Below are 20,978 nucleotides of genomic sequence, written 5' to 3'. Positions count from 1 at the left end.
ACACACTGACCCACACACACACTGACCCACACACACTGACCCACACACACACACACACACACACTGACCCACACACACACTGACCCACACACACTGACCCACACACACACACCCACACACACACACACACACACACTGACCCACACACACACTGACCCACACACACACTGACCCACACACACACACACACACACACACACACTGACCCACACACACACACTGACCCACACACACACACACACTGACCCACACACAAACTGACCCACACACACACACACACTGACCCACACACACACTGACCCACACACACACACACTGACCCACACACACACACACACACTGACCCACACACACACACACTGACCCACACACACACTGACCCACACACACACACACACACACACTGACCCACACACACACACACACTGACCCACACACACACTGACCCACACGCACACTGACCCACCCACACACACACTGACCCACACACACACACACACACTGACCCACACACACACTGACCCACACACACACAGACCCACACACACACTGACCCACACACACACACACTGACCCACACACACACACACACACTGACCCACACACACACTGACCCACACACACACACACTGACCCACACACACACTGACCCACACACACACTGACCCACACACACACTGACCCACACACACACACACACTGACCCACACACACACACACTGACCCACACACACACACACACACTGACCCACACACACACTGACCCACACACACACTGACCCACACACACACTGACCCACACACACACTGACCCACACACACTGACCCACACACACACACACTGTCCCACACACACACACACACACTGACCCACACACACACTGACCCACACACACACACTGACCCACACACACACACACACACACACACTGACCCACACACACACACACTGACCCACACACACACACACACACACACACACTGACCCACACACACACACACACACACTGACCCACACACACACACACACACTGACCCACACACACACACACTGACCCACACACACACTGACCCACACACACACACACACACACTGACCCACACACACACTGACCCACACACACACTGACCCACACACACACTGACCCACACACACACACACACACTGACCCACACACACACTGACCCACACACACACACACACACTGACCCACACACACACTGACCCACACACACACACACACACACACTGACCCACACACACACACACTGACCCACACACACTGACCCACACACACACACTGACCGACACACACTGACCCACACACACTGACCCACACACACACACACACACACACTGACCCACACACACACACTGACCCACACACACACACTGACACACACACACACACTGACCCACACACACTGACCCACACACACACACACACACACACACACACACACACACACACACACACACACACACTGACCCACACACACACACTGACCCACACACACACACACACACTGACCCACACACACACACACACACACACACACTGACCCACACACACACACACACTGACCCACACACACACTGACCCACACACACACTGACCCACACACACGGACCCACACACACTGACCCACACACACACTGACCCATACACACACACACTGACCCACACACACACACACTGCCCCACACACACACTGACCCACACACACTGCCCCACACACACACACTGACCCACACCCACACACACTGACCCACACACACACTGACCCTCACACACTGACCCACACACACACTGACCCACACACACACTGACCCACACACACACTGACCCACACACACACACACTGACCCACACACACACACACTGATCCACACACACACACTGACCCACACACACGGACCCACACACACTGACCCACACACACGCGGACCCTCACACACTGACCCACACACACACTGACCCACACACACACTGACCCACACACACACACTGACCCACACACACGGACCCACACACACTGACCCACACACACGCAGACACTCACACACTGACCCACACACACACTGACCCACACACACACTGACCTACACACACACTGACCCACACACACACTGACCCACACACACACACACACTGACCCGCACTCACTGACCCACACACACACTGACCCACACACACACACACTGACCCACACACACACTGACCCACACACACACTGACCCACACACACACTGACCCACACACACACTGACCCACATACACACACACACACACACTGACCCACACACACACTGACACACACACACACACACACACACACTGGCCCACCCACACACACACACACTGACCCACACACACACACACACTGACCCACACACACTGACCCACACACACTGACCCACACACACACTGACCCACACACACACTGACCCACACACACACACACACACACACACACACTGACCCACACACACACTGACCCACACACACTCACACTGACCCACACACACACACACTGACCCACACACACACACACACACACACTGACACACACGCACTGACCCACACACACACACTGACCCACACACACACACACTGACTAACACACACACTGACCCTCACACACACACACACTGACCCACACACACTCAACCACACACACACTGACCCACACACACACACACACTGACCCACACACACACACACTGACCCACACACACACTGACCAACACACACACTGACCCACACACACTCAACCACACACACACTGACCCACACACACACTGACCCACACACACACACACACACACACTGACCCACACACACACACACACACACACACACACTGACCCACCCACACACACACTGACCCACACACACACACTGACCCACACACACACACACACTGACCCCCACACACACACACTGACCCACACACACACTGACCCACATACACTGACCCACACACACACTGACCCATACACACACACACTGACCAACACACACACACTGCCCCACACACACACTGACCCACACACACTGCCCCACACACACACACTGACCCACACCCACACACACTGACCCACACACACACTGACCCTCACACACTGACCCACACACACACTGACCCACACACACACTGACCCACACACACACTGACCCACACACACACACACTGACCCACACACACACACACACTGATCCACACACACACACTGACCCACACACACGGACCCACACACACTGACCCACACACACACTGACCCACACACACACTGACCCACACACACACACTGACCCACACACACGGACCCACACACACTGACCCACACACACGCAGACACTCACACACTGACCCACACACACACTGACCCACACACACACTGACCCACACACACACACACACTGACCCTCACTCACTGACCCACACACACACTGACCCACACACACACACACTGACCCACACACACACTGACCCACACACACACTGACCCACACACACACTGACCCACACACACACTGACCCACACACACACACACACTGACCCACACACACACACACTGACCCACACACACACTGACCCACACACACACACACACACTGACCCAGACACACACACACACACTGACCCACACACACACTGACCCACACACACACTGACCCACCCACACACACACACTGACCCACACACACACACACACACACACTGACCCACACACACACTGACCCACACACACACTGACCCACACACACACTGACCCACACACACACTGACCCACACACATACACACTGACCCACACACACACTGACCCACACACACACACACACACTGACCCACACACACACTGACCCACACACACACACACACACTGACCCACACACACACTGACCCACACACACACACACACACACACACTGACCCACACACACACACACCCACACACACTGACCCACACACACACTGACCCACACACACACACACCCACACACACTGACCCACACACACACACACCCACCCACACACACTGACCCACACACACACACACACACACACACTGACCCACACACACACACACCCACACACACTGACCCACACACACACACCCACACACACTGACCCACTCACACACACACACACACACACACTGACCCACACACACACACACACACACTGACCCACACACACACACACACACACTGACCCACACACACACTGACCCACACACACTGACCCACACACACACTGACCCACACACACACACACCCACCCACACACACTGACCCACACACACACACACACACACACACTGACCCACACACACACACACACACACACTGACCCACACACACCCACACACACACACACACACACACTGACCCACACACACACTGACCCACACACACACACACACACACACACACACACTGACCCACACACACACCGACCCACACACACACACACATACACTGACCCACACACACACTGACCCACACACACACACACACTGACCCACACACACACTGACCCACACACACACACACTGACCCACACACACACACACACACACTGACCCACACACACACTGACCCACACACACACTGACCCACACACACACACACAGACCCACACACACACACACACACTGACCCACACACACACTGACCCACACACACACTGACCCACCCACACACACACTGACCCACACACACACTGACCCACACACACTGACCCACACACACACACACACACACACACTGACCCACACACACACTGACCCACACACACTGACCCACACACACACACCCACACACACACACACACACACACTGACCCACACACACACTGACCCACACACACACTGACCCACACACACACACACACACACACACACACTGACCCACACACACACACTGACCCACACACACACACACACTGACCCACACACAAACTGACCCACACACACACACACACTGACCCACACACACACTGACCCACACACACACACACTGACCCACACACACACACACACACTGACCCACACACACACACACTGACCCACACACACACTGACCCACACACACACACACACACACACTGACCCACACACACACACACACTGACCCACACACACACTGACCCACACACACACTGACCCACCCACACACACACTGACCCACACACACACACACACACTGACCCACACACACACTGACCCACACACACACTGACCCACACACACACTGAACCACACACACACACACTGACCCACACACACACACACACACTGACCCACACACACACTGACCCACACACACACACACTGACCCACACACACACTGACCCACACACACACTGACCCACACACACACTGACCCACACACACACACACACTGACCCACACACACACACACTGACCCACACACACACACACACACTGACCCACACACACACTGACCCACACACACACTGACCCACACACACACTGACCCACACACACACTGACCCACACACACTGACCCACACACACACACACTGTCCCACACACACACACACACACTGACCCACACACACACTGACCCACACACACACACTGACCCACACACACACACACACACACACACTGACCCACACACACACACACTGACCCACACACACACACACACACACACACACTGACCCACACACACACACACACACACTGACCCACACACACACACACACACTGACCCACACACACACACACACTGACCCACACACACACTGACCCACACACACACACACACACACTGACCCACACACACACTGACCCACACACACACTGACCCACACACACACTGACCCACACACACACACACACACTGACCCACACACACACTGACCCACACACACACACACACACTGACCCACACACACACTGACCCACACACACACACACACACACACACTGACCCACACACACACACACTGACCCACACACACTGACCCACACACACACACTGACCGACACACACTGACCCACACACACTGACCCACACACACACACACACACACACTGACCCACACACACACACTGACCCACACACACACACTGACCCACACACACACACTGACCCACACACACTGACCCACACACACACACACACACACACACACACACACACACACACACACACACACACACACACACACACACACACACACACACACACTGACCCACACACACACACTGACCCACACACACACACACACACTGACCCACACACACACACACACACACACACACACACTGACCCACACACACACACACACACTGACCCACACACACACTGACCCACACACACACTGACCCACACACACGGACCCACACACACTGACCCACACACACACTGACCCATACACACACACTGACCCACACACACACACACTGCCCCACACACACACTGACCCACACACACTGCCCCACACACACACACTGACCCACACCCACACACACTGACCCACACACACACTGACCCTCACACACTGACCCACACACACACTGACCCACACACACACTGACCCACACACACACTGACCCACACACACACACACTGACCCACACACACACACACTGATCCACACACACACACTGACCCACACACACGGACCCACACACACTGACCCACACACACGCGGACCCTCACACACTGACCCACACACACACTGACCCACACACACACTGACCCACACACACACACTGACCCACACACACGGACCCACACACACTGACCCACACACACGCAGACACTCACACACTGACCCACACACACACTGACCCACACACACACTGACCTACACACACACTGACCCACACACACACTGACCCACACACACACACACACTGACCCGCACTCACTGACCCACACACACACTGACCCACACACACACACACTGACCCACACACACACTGACCCACACACACACTGACCCACACACACACTGACCCACACACACACTGACCCACATACACACACACACACACACTGACCCACACGCACACTGACACACACACACACACACTGGCCCACCCACACACACACACACTGACCCACACACACACACACACTGACCCACACACACTGACCCACACACACTGACCCACACACACACTGACCCACACACACACTGACCCACACACACACACACACACACACACACACTGACCCACACACACACTGACCCACACACACTCACACTGACCCACACACACACACACTGACCCACACACACACACACACACTGACTAACACACACACTGACCCTCACACACACACACACTGACCCACACACACTCAACCACACACACACTGACCCACACACACACACACACTGACCCACACACACACACACTGACCCACACACACACTGACCAACACACACACTGACCCACACACACTCAACCACACACACACTGACCCACACACACACTGACCCACACACACACACACACACACACTGACCCACACACACACACACACACACACACTGACCCACACACACACACACACTGACCCACACACACACTGACCCACACACACACTGACCCACACACACGGACCCACACACACTGACCCACACACACACTGACCCATACACACACACACTGACCCACACACACACACACTGCCCCACACACACACTGACCCACACACACTGCCCCACACACACACACTGACCCACACCCACACACACTGACCCACACACACACTGACCCTCACACACTGACCCACACACACACTGACCCACACACACACTGACCCACACACACACTGACCCACACACACACACACTGACCCACACACACACACACTGATCCACACACACACACTGACCCACACACACGGACCCACACACACTGACCCACACACACGCGGACCCTCACACACTGACCCACACACACACTGACCCACACACACAATGACCCACACACACACACTGACCCACACACACGGACCCACACACACTGACCCACACACACGCAGACACTCACACACTGACCCACACACACACTGACCCACACACACACTGACCTACACACACACTGACCCACACACACACTGACCCACACACACACACACACACACTGACCCGCACTCACTGACCCACACACACACTGACCCACACACACACACACTGACCCACACACACACTGACCCACACACACACTGACCCACACACACACTGACCCACACACACACTGACCCACATACACACACACACACACACTGACCCACACACACACTGACACACACACACACACACTGGCCCACCCACACACACACACACTGACCCACACACACACACACACTGACCCACACACACTGACCCACACACACTGACCCACACACACACTGACCCACACACACACTGACCCACACACACACACACACACACACACACACTGACCCACACACACACTGACCCACACACACTCACACTGACCCACACACACACACACTGACCCACACACACACACACACACTGACACACACGCACTGACCCACACACACACACTGACCCACACACACACACACTGACTAACACACACACTGACCCTCACACACACACACACTGACCCACACACACTCAACCACACACACACTGACCCACACACACACACACACTGACCCACACACACACACACTGACCCACACACACACTGACCAACACACACACTGACCCACACACACTCAACCACACACACACTGACCCACACACACACTGACCCACACACACACACACACACACACTGACCCACACACACACACACACACTGACCCACCCACACACACACTGACCCACACACACACACTGACCCACACACACACACACACTGACCCCCACACACACACACTGACCCACACACACACTGACCCACATACACTGACCCACACACACACTGACCCATACACACACACACTGACCCACACACACACACTGCCCCACACACACACTGACCCACACACACTGCCCCACACACACACACTGACCCACACCCACACACACTGACCCACACACACACTGACCCTCACACACTGACCCACACACACACTGACCCACACACACACTGACCCACACACACACTGACCCACACACACACACACTGACCCACACACACACACACACTGATCCACACACACACACTGACCCACACACACGGACCCACACACACTGACCCACACACACACTGACCCACACACACACTGACCCACACACACACACTGACCCACACACACGGACCCACACACACTGACCCACACACACGCAGACACTCACACACTGACCCACACACACACTGACCCACACACACACTGACCCACACACACACACACACACACTGACCCTCACTCACTGACCCACACACACACTGACCCACACACACACACACTGACCCACACACACACTGACCCACACACACACTGACCCACACACACACTGACCCACACACACACTGACCCACACACACACACACACACACACACACACACTGACCCACACACACACTGACCCACACACACACACACACACACACTGGCCCACCCACACACACACACACTGACCCACACACACACACACACTGACCCACACACACACTGACCCACACACACTGACCCACACACACACTGACCCACACACACACTGACCCACACACACACACACACACACTGACCCACACACACACTGACCCACACACACTCACACTGACCCACACACACACACACTGACCCACACACACACACACACACTGACACACACGCACTGACCCACACACACACACTGACCCACACACACACACACACACACTGACTAACACACACACTGACCCTCACACACACACACACTGACCCACACACACTCAACCACACACACACTGACCCACACACACACACACACTGACCCACACACACACACACACTGACCCACACACACACTGACCAACACACACACTGACCCACACACACTCAACCACACACACACTGACCCACACACACACTGACCCACACACACACACACACACACACACTGACCCACACACACACACACACACACACACACACACACTGACCCACCCACACACACACTGACTCACACACACACACTGACCCACACACACACACTGACCCCCACACACACACACTGACCCACACACACACTGACCCACACACACACTGACCCATACACACACACACTGACCCACACACACACACACACACTGCCCCACACACACTGACCCACACACACTGCCCCACACACACACACACACACACACTGACCCACACCCACACACACTGACCCACACACACACTGACCCTCACACACTGACCCACACACACACTGACCCACACACACACTGACCCACACACACACTGACCCACACACACACACACTGACCCACACACACACACACTGATCCACACACACACACACTGACCCACACACACACACTGACCCACACACACGGACCCACACACACTGACCCACACACACGCAGACCCTCACACACTGACCCACACACACACTGACCCACACACACACTGACCCACACACACACACTGACCCACACACACGGACCCACACACACTGACCCACACACACGCAGACACTCACACACTGACCCACACACACACTGACCCACACACACACTGACCTACACACACACTGACCCACACACACACTGACCCACACACACACACTGACCCGCACCCACTGACCCACACACACACTGACCCACACACACACACACTGACCCACACACACACACACACTGACCCCCACACCACGTACCTGGCCACTGCTGTCCAGTTGCACCACTGGTCACTGCCAATGCCACTCATCATTGCGTTGAAATGTTGTCCACAGGCGAGTTCGAGAAAGATCAAGATTTCTCCTGAGGAAATGAAGTGACTTGAGAGGTCGTTGCACAGAGTCTGTGGGAGGTATCACACTGGAGTATCATATAGAGGACAGTTCTACTGACCACCTGGGTTATCACCTGATGCAGGGCCGGGGGGAGGGTTACAGTCAGTGGGGGCAGGGAGCACAGCAGAGAGGGGAGAAGGAACAATGCTGGGGGTGGGGCACGACATACATGCATTGGAGGGTGGGGGAGACGGGGGGGGGGGGGGGGGGGGGGGGGGGGGAATGGGTTTGCCAGCCACTGCCAGGCTGCAGGAATCTTCTCTCCCCCACCCCAGCTCAAGTCGCAAGAGTTGAGGGCCTAGTCTTGCTGAGCAAACTCACTCACTGTCAAAGAGGCCGGCTGGCATCTGCTCTCCCTGGGCCTGTCCGTTCTCTCCTCACAGCTGTACTGTGATCCTCCGTCCTCCCCTACACACACTCTTCGTTCATTCCTCACGTCAACAGGTTGGAATATTTCCGACAACTTGTCCCGTAAACCTGTGTCCTCTGGTGCTTTATTCCCCAACCCTGGTTACATTCACCATTGCTATTCCTCTCACGATCGTACCCACCTCCATGAGACCACTCCTTATCTTCCTGCCCTCCCCATAGCTTAGGCCCTCCAGTCTTGCCAACATCCTTGTCATCTTATTTAGTTTAGTTTAGAGATATAGCATGGAAACAGGCCCTTCGGCCCACCGGGTACATGCCAACCCGCAATCCCCGCATATTGACACTATCCTACACACACTAGGGACATTTTTTACGTTTCCCAAACCAATTTACATTCACAACCAGCTAAAAATGGATGATCAAAACGGAACACAATATTATAAATAGTTCTCAGGACTAAAACCCTATTTTAATCTGTGGACTGTCTGTAGGCCGTTTTGAATCTGACCTCCAGAGCTGTCTGTGGAGTGTGCTCATCTCCCTGTGCTAATCCTACATGAGTCATAAAGTCACACAGACGGAAACAGGCCATTCAGCCCAACTTGCCCGTGCTGACCAAGATGCTCCATCTCCATTAGTCTCACCAGTTTTGCTCATGTCCATCTGAACCTTTCCTATCCATGTATCAGAACACGTATATTTTAAATCTTGTTGTTGTACCTCTGGCAGTTCAGTCCATATACCCAGCACCCTCTGTGTGAAAAGTTGCCCCTCAGGTTTCAATCAAATCTTTCCCCTCTCACCTTAAACCTAAGTCTCTGGCCCTTCTCTGTGTGAAAGACTGTTATCTATTCCCCTCATGATATTTGACATCTCTATAACATCAGCCCTCAGCCTCCTGCACACCAAGGAATAGTTTCACCCTGCCCAACCTCTCCCTTTTGCTCAGGCCCTCCAGTCCTGGCAACATCCTCGGAAATATTCTCTTCACTCTTTCCAGCTTAAAAACCTTCCTGTAGCAGGATCACCGAAACTGCAAACAATATTCCAAATGCAGCCTAACCAATGTCTTGTGCAAGTGTAACATAATGTCCCATACTGTGAGCAGTTTTGGGCCCGTATCTGAGGAAGGATGTGAAGAGGGTCCAGAGGAGGTTTACGAGAATGATCCCAGGAATGAGTGGGTTAACATATGATGAGCATTTGATGGTACTGGGCCTGTACTCATTGGAGTTTAAACGGATGAGGGGGGACCAATAGTGAAAGGCCTGGATAGAGTAGATGTGGAGAGGCTGTTTCCACTTGTAGGAGATTCTAACACTAGAGGTCACAGTCTCAGAATCAAAGGACGTTCCTTTAGGAAAGAGATGAGGAGTAATTTCTTGTGGAGGCCAAGTCAATGGATATTTTTACGGCAGGGATTGATAGATTATTGATCAGTACGGGTGTCCGGGGTTATGGGGAGAAGGCAGGAGAATGGAGTTTAGTTTGGTTTAGTTTACTGTCACGTGTACTGAGGTACATTAAAAAGTTGTTGTTGCATGTCAACCAGTCAGCAGAAAGACATGGTAACAATCAAGCCATTTACAGCCAAGACATGATTACAATCAAAGCCACTGCTGGGACAGGGCTCTTGGAACAAACCGCTCCAAACTCACCCGCAATGTCATGTTCCTCACTCAGCGGGTCTAGTTGCATGGTTGGGTTGAGCTGCAACACTGCAGCATTGCTGCCGTTGGGCTCAGTGAAGGCTGTGGTGGTGAGGGCTGGACCCGTGCCCAGCAACGAATCTGGAACAACAAACAGCAATAGAATGAATGTAGAAGGCAGAGCCCATTATCAAGGAAGAGGTTGTGGATAAAATAGGCCAACGTCAGCATGGCTTTGTGAAGGGGACGTCTTACTTGACAAATTTGCTGGAATTTGTTGGAGAAGTAAATAACAGAACAAAGGAGAGCCAGTAAATGTTGTTTACTTAGAGTTTCATAAAGCCTTTGATAAGGTGCCACACGTGAGGCTGTTAAGGAAGATGAGAGCCCACAGTATCAAAGGGCAGATACCGGCATGGACAGCAGGCTGGTGGGATTGCAGAAGACAAAGAGTGGCCATAAAGGGGGCTTTTTCTGGTTGGCTGCCAGTGACTGGCGGAGATCCACAGGGCTCGGTGATGGGGCCGCTACTCTTCATGTTGTATATTAATGATTTGGACGAGGGGATTGAAGGCTTTGTGGCCAAGTTTGCAGATGACACAAAAATAGGTGCAAGGGCAGGTAGTATAGAGAAAACAGGGACCTGAGAAGGACTTGGACAGGTTGGGAGAGTGGGCAGAGAAGTGGCAGATGGAATATAGTGCAGCAAAGTGTGGCGTCATGCATTTGGTGCAGCATGAATAAAGGCATAGACTATTTTCTAAATGGGAAGAGAATCCTGAAATCGGAGGTGCAAAGGCAATTGGGAGCTGGTGCAGGATTCCCAAAGAGTTCATCTGCAAGTCGAATCGGTAGTAAAGAAGGCAAATTCTATTTATTTCAAGAGGGATTGTATACGAAAACAGAGATGTAATACTGAGGCTGTATAAGGTGTTGGTCACAGGGGTGTGTGTAATACTGGGCACAGGGGTGTGTGTAATACTGGTCACAGGTGTGTGTGTAATACTGGGCACAGGGGTGTGTGTAATACTGGGCACAGGGGTGTGTGTAATACTGGGCACAGGGGTGTGTGTAATACTGGGCACAGGGGTGTGTGTAATACTGGTCACAGGGAATACTGGGCACAGGGGTGTGTGTAATACTGGGCACAGGGGTGTGTGTAATACTGGTCACAGGTGTGTGTGTAATACTGGGCACAGGGGTGTGTGTAATACTGGGCACAGGGGTGTGTGTAATACTGGGCACAGGGGTGTGTGTAATACTGGGCACAGGGGTGTGTGTAATACTGGTCACAGGGGTGTGTGTAATACTGGGCACAGGGGTGTGTGTAATACTGGGGCTGTACAAGGCACTGGTCACAGGGGGGTGTGTAATACTGGGGCTGTACAAGGCACTGGTCACAGGGGTGTGTGTAATACTGGGGCTGTACAAGGCGCTGGTCACAGGGGTGTGTGTAATACTGGGGCTGTACAAGGCGCTGGTCACAGGGGTGTGTGTAATGCTGGGGCTGTACAAGGTGCTGGTCACAGGGGTGGGTGTAATACTGGTCACAGGGGTGTGTGTAATACTGGGCACAGGGGTGTGTGTAATACTGGGGGTGTACAAGGTGCTGGTCACAGGGGTGTGTGTAATACTGGGCACAGGGGTGTGTGTAATACTGAGGCTCTATAAGGCACTGGTCAGGCCGCATTTGGAATATTGTGAGCAATTTTGGGCACCATATCTGAGGAAGAATGTGCTGGCTCTGGAGAGGGTCCAGAGGAGGTGCTGGCTCTGGAGAGGGTCCAGAGGAGGTTTACAAGAATAATAATAATAATAATAATACATTTTATTTATATAGCGCTTTTCATATACTCAAAGACGCTTTACAGAGATTTTGAGAACATAGGGAAATTAATAAATAGATAAATAAGTAAATAAATAAATGAACAGAGAAAGGAGACAGTAGGTGAGGTGACCTTCAGTGGTTGAAGGCAGTACTGAACAGGTGAGACTTCAGCGATGTTTTGAATGTGGTGAGTGTGGGGGAGTCTCTAACGGTTTGGGGTAGTGAGTTCCATAGGGTGGGAGCAGCGATGGAGAAAGCCCTGTCCCCCCAGGATCTGAGTTTAGTCCGGATGTGGGGGGATAGGAGATTGGCAGCGGCAGAGCGGAGGGTGCAGGTGGGAGTGTGCCTGTGGAGGAGGTCGGTCAGGTAGGATGGGGCCAGGTTATGGAGGGCTTTGTAGGTTATGAGGAGGATTTTGTACTGGATTCTCTGGGGGATGGGGAGCCAGTGGAGTTTATAAAGGACGGGGGTGATATGGTCACGGATCGAGGTGTGTGTGAGTAGACGGGCAGCGGAGTTTTGAATGTATTGAAGTTTATTGATGATTTTTGAGGGTGAGCCATAGAGGAGGCTGTTGCAGTAGTCCAGACGGGAGGTGATGAAGGCGTGGATGAGGGTTTCTGCAGCTGTGGAGGAGAGGGATGGACGGAGACGGGCAATGTTTTTGAGGTGGAAGAAGGCTGTCTTTGTGATGTGTTTGATGTGTTTGTCGAAGGAGAGGGTTTGATCAAGGATGATTCCAAGATTCCGGATGTGAGGTGAGGTGGATACTGGGAGACCATCAATGTTGAGGATGAAGTTTTTGGTGGATTTGGTGAGCATTTTTGGACCAATGATGATGATTTCAGATTTGTTGCAATTGAGTTTGAGGAAATTTGATTGAAGCCAAGATTTTATTTCAGTGATGCAGTTTGTCAGTGTAGAGTGTGTGGTGGTGGAGATTGACTTGGTGGAGGTGAGGAGCTGGATATCATCGGCGAAGCAGTGGAAGTTGAGACCATGACGGCGGATTAATTGACCAAGGGGGAACAGGTAGAGGATGAAGAGGAGGGGGCCAAGGACTGAGCCTTGGGGGACACCTTGGGGGAGGGGAGCGGTGGGGGATTTACAGTTGTTAATGGAGATGAACTGGTGTCTGTCAGAGAGGTAAGATTTAAACCAGGATAGGGCTGTGCCGGTGATGTTAAGGGAGGTTTCAAGTCGGGTGAGGAGAATGGAGTGATTTATGGTGTCAAAGGCGGCGCTGAGGTCAAGTAGGATGAGGATGTTGAGGTTGCCAGCGTCGGAGGAGAGGAGAATGTCGTTTGTGATTTTGAGGAGCGCAGTTTCAGTACAGTGGTTTGAGCGGAATCCAGATTGGAAAGTTTCATACAGGTTATTGGTAGAGAGGTGGTATTTTAGTTGGGAAGCTACAGCACATTCCAAAACTTTGGACAGAAAGGGTAGGTTGGAGATTGGTCTGAAGTTGTTTGGGGTGTCAGGGTTTAGACCAGGTTTTTTCAGAATGGGGGTGACATCAGCGATTTTGAGGGATGGCGGGACGATGCCAGTGGACAGGGAGGAGTTTATTGTTGCAGTGATAAGTGGAGAGAGAGCAGGAAGGCAGGCCTTGACAAAGCTGGAGGGGATGGGGTCCAGAGAGCAGGTGGCAGTTTTTATTCCTGTGAAGAGGTCAGAGAGGTCGGTGGTGGAGATTGGGGAGAACTGAGGCAGGGGCTGACAGGATAAGGGGGGGCAGGTGGTTTGAGGGGGAGCAGGTGCGTTGGTGGTTAAGGTACTGTAGATGTTGTCTATTTTGCTTTGGAAGAATGAAAGGAAAGTGGTGCATTTGTCAACTGTGAATGATTGGGAGATGGTGTCCAGGGGGCTGAGGAGTTTGTTTATTGTAGAGAAGAGTGTTTTGAGGTTTCCGGAGCCAGAGTGAATTATTTGAGAGTAGTAGGTGGAGTGGGCATGGGAGAGGGCATCTTTATAGTGCTGTATGTGGTCTTTGTAGGCTTGGGAGTGAATTGTGAGACCTGTTTTGTTGCGGAGTCTTTCAAGTTGACGGGCATGAGTTTTCATCACGCGGAGTTCAGGGGTAAACCAGGGAGCAGAGTGGGTGAAGGAAACTGTTTTGGTTTTTATAGGTGCAAGCTGGTCGAGGCAGGAGGAGAGAGTGCGGTTGTAGTAGTCAGTGAGGTCAGAGGGGCTGTGGAGGTCAACGAAGGGAGAGGCAATCCCAGGAATGAGTGGGTTAACCTATGTGAGCATTTGTCGATACTGGGCCTGTACTCGCTGGAGTTTAGAAGAATTAAAACCTACAGAATAGTGAAAGGCCTGGATAGAGTGGATGTGGGGGAGTGGGTAGGGAGGCTGGGGGGCAAACAGGCAATACGGGGAGAAAATATGAGGTACGAGGGTAAACTAGCCAATAATATAAAGGAGGATAGTAAAAGCTTCTTTAGGTATGCAAAGAGGAAAAAAATAGTCACGGCAAATGTGGGTCCCTTGAAGACAGAAGCGGGGGAATTTATTATGGGGAACAAGGAAATAGCAGACGAGTTGAACCAGTACTTTGGATCTGTCTTCACTAAGGAATATACAAACAATCTCCCAGATGTTCTAGTGGCAAGAGATCCTAGGGCGACGGAGGAACTGAAGGAAATTCACATTAGGCAGGAAATGGTGTTGGGTAGACTGATGGGACTGAAGGCTGATAAATCCCCAGGGCCAGATGGTCTGCATCCCAGGGTACTTAAGGAGGTGGCGCTAGAAATTGTGGACGCATTGGTGATAATTTTCCAATGTTCTTACAGACAATAGACAATAGACAATAGGTGCAGGAGTAGGCCATTCAGCCCTTCGAGCCAGCACCGCCATTCAACGTGATCATGGCTGATCATTCTCAATCAGTACCCCGTTCCTGCTTTCTCCCCATACCCATATAGATTCAGGGTCAGTTCCTGTGGATTGGAGGGTAGCTAATGTTATCCCACTTTTTAAGAAAGGAGGGAGAGAGAAAACGGGAAATTATAGACCAGTTAGTCTGACATCAGTGGTGGGGAAGATGCTGGAGTCAATTATAAAAGACGAAATTGCATTTGGATAGTAGTAACAGGATCGTTCCGAGTCAGCATGGATTTACGAAGGGGAAATCATGCTTGACTAATCTTCTGGAATTTTTTGAGGATGTAACTAGGAAAATGGACAGGGGAGAGCCGGTAGATGTAGTGTACCTTGACTTTCAGAAAGCATTCCACAAGGTCCCACATAGGAGATTAGTGTGCAAACTTAGAGCACATTGTATTGGGTGGTACGGTACTGACATGGATAGAAAATTGGTTGGCAGACAGAAAGCAAAGAGTGGGGATAAATGGGTCCCTTTCAGAATGGCAGGCAGTGACTAGTGGGGTACCGCAAGGCTCGGTGCTGGGACCGCAGCTATTTACAATATACATTAAAGACTTGGATGAAGGGATTAAAAGTAACATTAGCAAATTTGCAGATGACACAAAGCTGGGTGGCAGTGTGAACTGTGAGGAAGATGCTATGAGATGAATTGGACAGGTTGTGTGAGTGGGCGGATGCATGGCCGATGCAGTTTAATGTAGATAAGTGTGAGGTTATCCACTTTGGTGGTAAGAATAGGAAGGCAGATTATTATCTGAATGGTGTCAAGTTAGGAAAAGGGGATGTTCAACGAGATCTGGGTGTCCTAGTGCATCAGTCACTGAAAGGAAGCATGCAGATACAGCAGGCAGTGAAGAAACCCAATGGAATGTTGGCCTTCATAACAAGAGGAGTTGAGTATAGGAGCAAAGAGGTCCTTATGCAGTTGTACAAAGCCTGAGTGAGACCGCACCTGGAGTACTGTGTGTAGTTTTGGACTCCAAATTTGAGGAAGGATATTCTTGCTATTGAGGGCGTGCAGCGTAGGTTTACTAGGTTAATTCCCGGAATGTGGGACTGTCCTATGTTGAAAGACTAGAGCGACTAGGCTTGTATACACTGGAATTTAGAAGGTTGAGAGGGAATCTTATTGAAACATATAAGATTATTAAGGAGTTAGACACGTTAGAGGCAGGAAACATGATCCCAATGTTGGGGGAATCCAGAACCAGGGGCCACAGTTTAAGAATAAGGGGTAGGCCATTTAGAACGGAGATGAGGAAAAACTTTTTCGGTCAGAGAGTTGTAAATCTATGGAATTCTCTGCCTCAGAAGGCAGTGGAGGCCAATTCTCTGAATGCTTTCAAGAGAGAGCTGGATAGAGCTCTTAAGGATAACGGAGTCAGGGGGTATGGGGAGAAGGCAGGAGCGGGGTACTGATTGAGAATGATCACCCATGATCACATTGAATGGCTGTGCTGGCTCAAAGGGCCAAATGGCCTCCTCCGGCACCTATTGCCTATTGAGTGATGGCATGCAGGGACGGCTGGGCCGAATGGCCCGTTTCCATGCTATACCACTCCATGACTAACTCAGAAATGTAGATCCCCTCATCTCCTAACCCTAATACACGAAATGTCTCGAAAAGCACAGCTGCCCAAAGCGTTGCAGATTAGACAGGAGAACATCAACCACACCGAACAATCTCCACCTCAGAAATACGACAGAGAACTGGTGCAGACCAAAGATACTAGAGGAGCAAGTGGACCACTCCGTCGAGAGCGCCTGTACTGAAGTGTCACCTTTTAGTAAGCAAACCCCGCCACTCACTCTGCCTCCGCAGTGTAATCAGTGTTGTGGGGGAACAGTGTGTGTAATTATACCATAAAAATGCAGAATATATCTCATCTATCAACTCACAGATTTTTGTTATTTTTCTTTTGAAATGTTTCTGCAAGTTTCTGCCGACTAAAATGGCGTCATGACGTACTACGGTTTTTAGGATCGAGTGGTCTATCTTGTTGCTTTAGTAACTTTGGTGCAGACTGCGACAGTCGTTCCCCTCCTCCCCAGCCCACCCCAGCCCCGCCTCACTCCCCCCCCCCTCAACTCTCCACCACCACTCCCACCCCCCTGCACTGGTGCTGGAATATGCACTGGCATTGGACTAGCACTGGAGCCTGCCCTGGCAGTGGAGCCTGCACTGGCACTGGAGCCTGCCCTGGCACTGGAGCCTGCCCTGGCACTGGAGCCTGCCCTGGCAGTGGAGCCTGCACTGGCATTGCACTAGCACTGGAGCCTGCACTGGCAGTGGAGCCTGCACTGGCGCTGCACTAGCACTGGAGCCTGCCCTGGCAGTGGAGCCTGCACTGGCAGTGGAGCCTGCCCTGGCAGTGGAGCCTGCCCTGGCAGTGGAGCCTGCACTGGCATTGCAGTAGCACTGGAGCCTGCCCTGGCACTGGAGTCTACCCTGGCAGTGGAGCCTGCACTGGCATTGCACTAGCACTGGAGCCTGCCCTGGCAGTGGAGCCTGCACTGGCAGTGCAGGACATGCACCGTTCCATGGGCAGCCTTGCTCTGGAACTCACCTGGTGTGGAGAGGGAAGCCACGGTCAGGGTGAGGCAGGCCGCGAGATACTGACCGAACACCATGGTCCCACTGATCCTGACGACAACTGCTGACCGAGGGGGAAGTGTCGCCACTGCTGGAAAACAGGAAACTCCAGGCGAGGCGCTCCCAGAACCAACATCGGCAGCAGTGGCAGGAAAACCCAACCCGCTCAAACAAAGGCTTAACCCTTCCATTACCCAGAATCAGCTCGGGAGATCCCTGACTCAGGAAGTTTCGGTGCCGTCCTGCCCAGGAATGAGCTGAAATCAGCCCAGTTTCCCAGCAGTGAAACAGAAACATCCTCGCAAGTGAAGATGGAACGGTACAGCACAGGAACAGGTCCTTCAGACCACAATGTCCATGCCAAACATGATGCCAACTTAAACTAATCTCCTCTGCCTACAAAGATCCCGATCCCTGCATTCACACCCACGTGCCTCTCTGAAAGCCTCTCAGACGAGGCTAATTTGAGGAAGGACGTCCTTGCTATTGAGGCAGTGCAGCGTAGGATCACGAGGTTAATCCCCGGGATGGCGGGACTGTCATATGAGGAAAGATTGGAAAGACTGGGCTTATTTTCTCTGGAGTTTAGAAGGATGAGAGGGGATCTTTTAGAAACATATAAAATTATAGAAGGACTGGACAACCTAGATGCAGGAAAAATG

General features: G+C 52.5%; 1 protein-coding gene across 1 annotated transcript in view; it reads right to left on the bottom strand.

The window, feature by feature from the left end:
• Nucleotides 1-20,385, bottom strand: part of ramp2 (receptor (G protein-coupled) activity modifying protein 2) — a 36,615-nt gene extending 16,230 nt beyond the window's left edge. The window contains exons 1-3 of the mRNA XM_078424681.1: nt 20,291-20,385; nt 13,013-13,144; nt 10,848-10,950 (exon numbers count right to left, since the gene is read on the bottom strand). Of these exons, the coding sequence (XP_078280807.1) occupies nt 10,848-10,950; nt 13,013-13,144; nt 20,291-20,354 (299 nt within the window). The 5' untranslated portion in view covers nt 20,355-20,385. The remainder of the gene's footprint in view (nt 1-10,847; nt 10,951-13,012; nt 13,145-20,290) is intronic.
• Nucleotides 20,386-20,978: the final 593 nt, after the last annotated feature.

The sequence above is a fragment of the Rhinoraja longicauda genome, chromosome 29, assembly GCF_053455715.1.
Source record: "Rhinoraja longicauda isolate Sanriku21f chromosome 29, sRhiLon1.1, whole genome shotgun sequence".
Classification (NCBI taxonomy): domain Eukaryota; kingdom Metazoa; phylum Chordata; class Chondrichthyes; order Rajiformes; family Arhynchobatidae; genus Rhinoraja; species Rhinoraja longicauda.
This window is presented reverse-complemented; position numbering and strand designations above follow the sequence as displayed.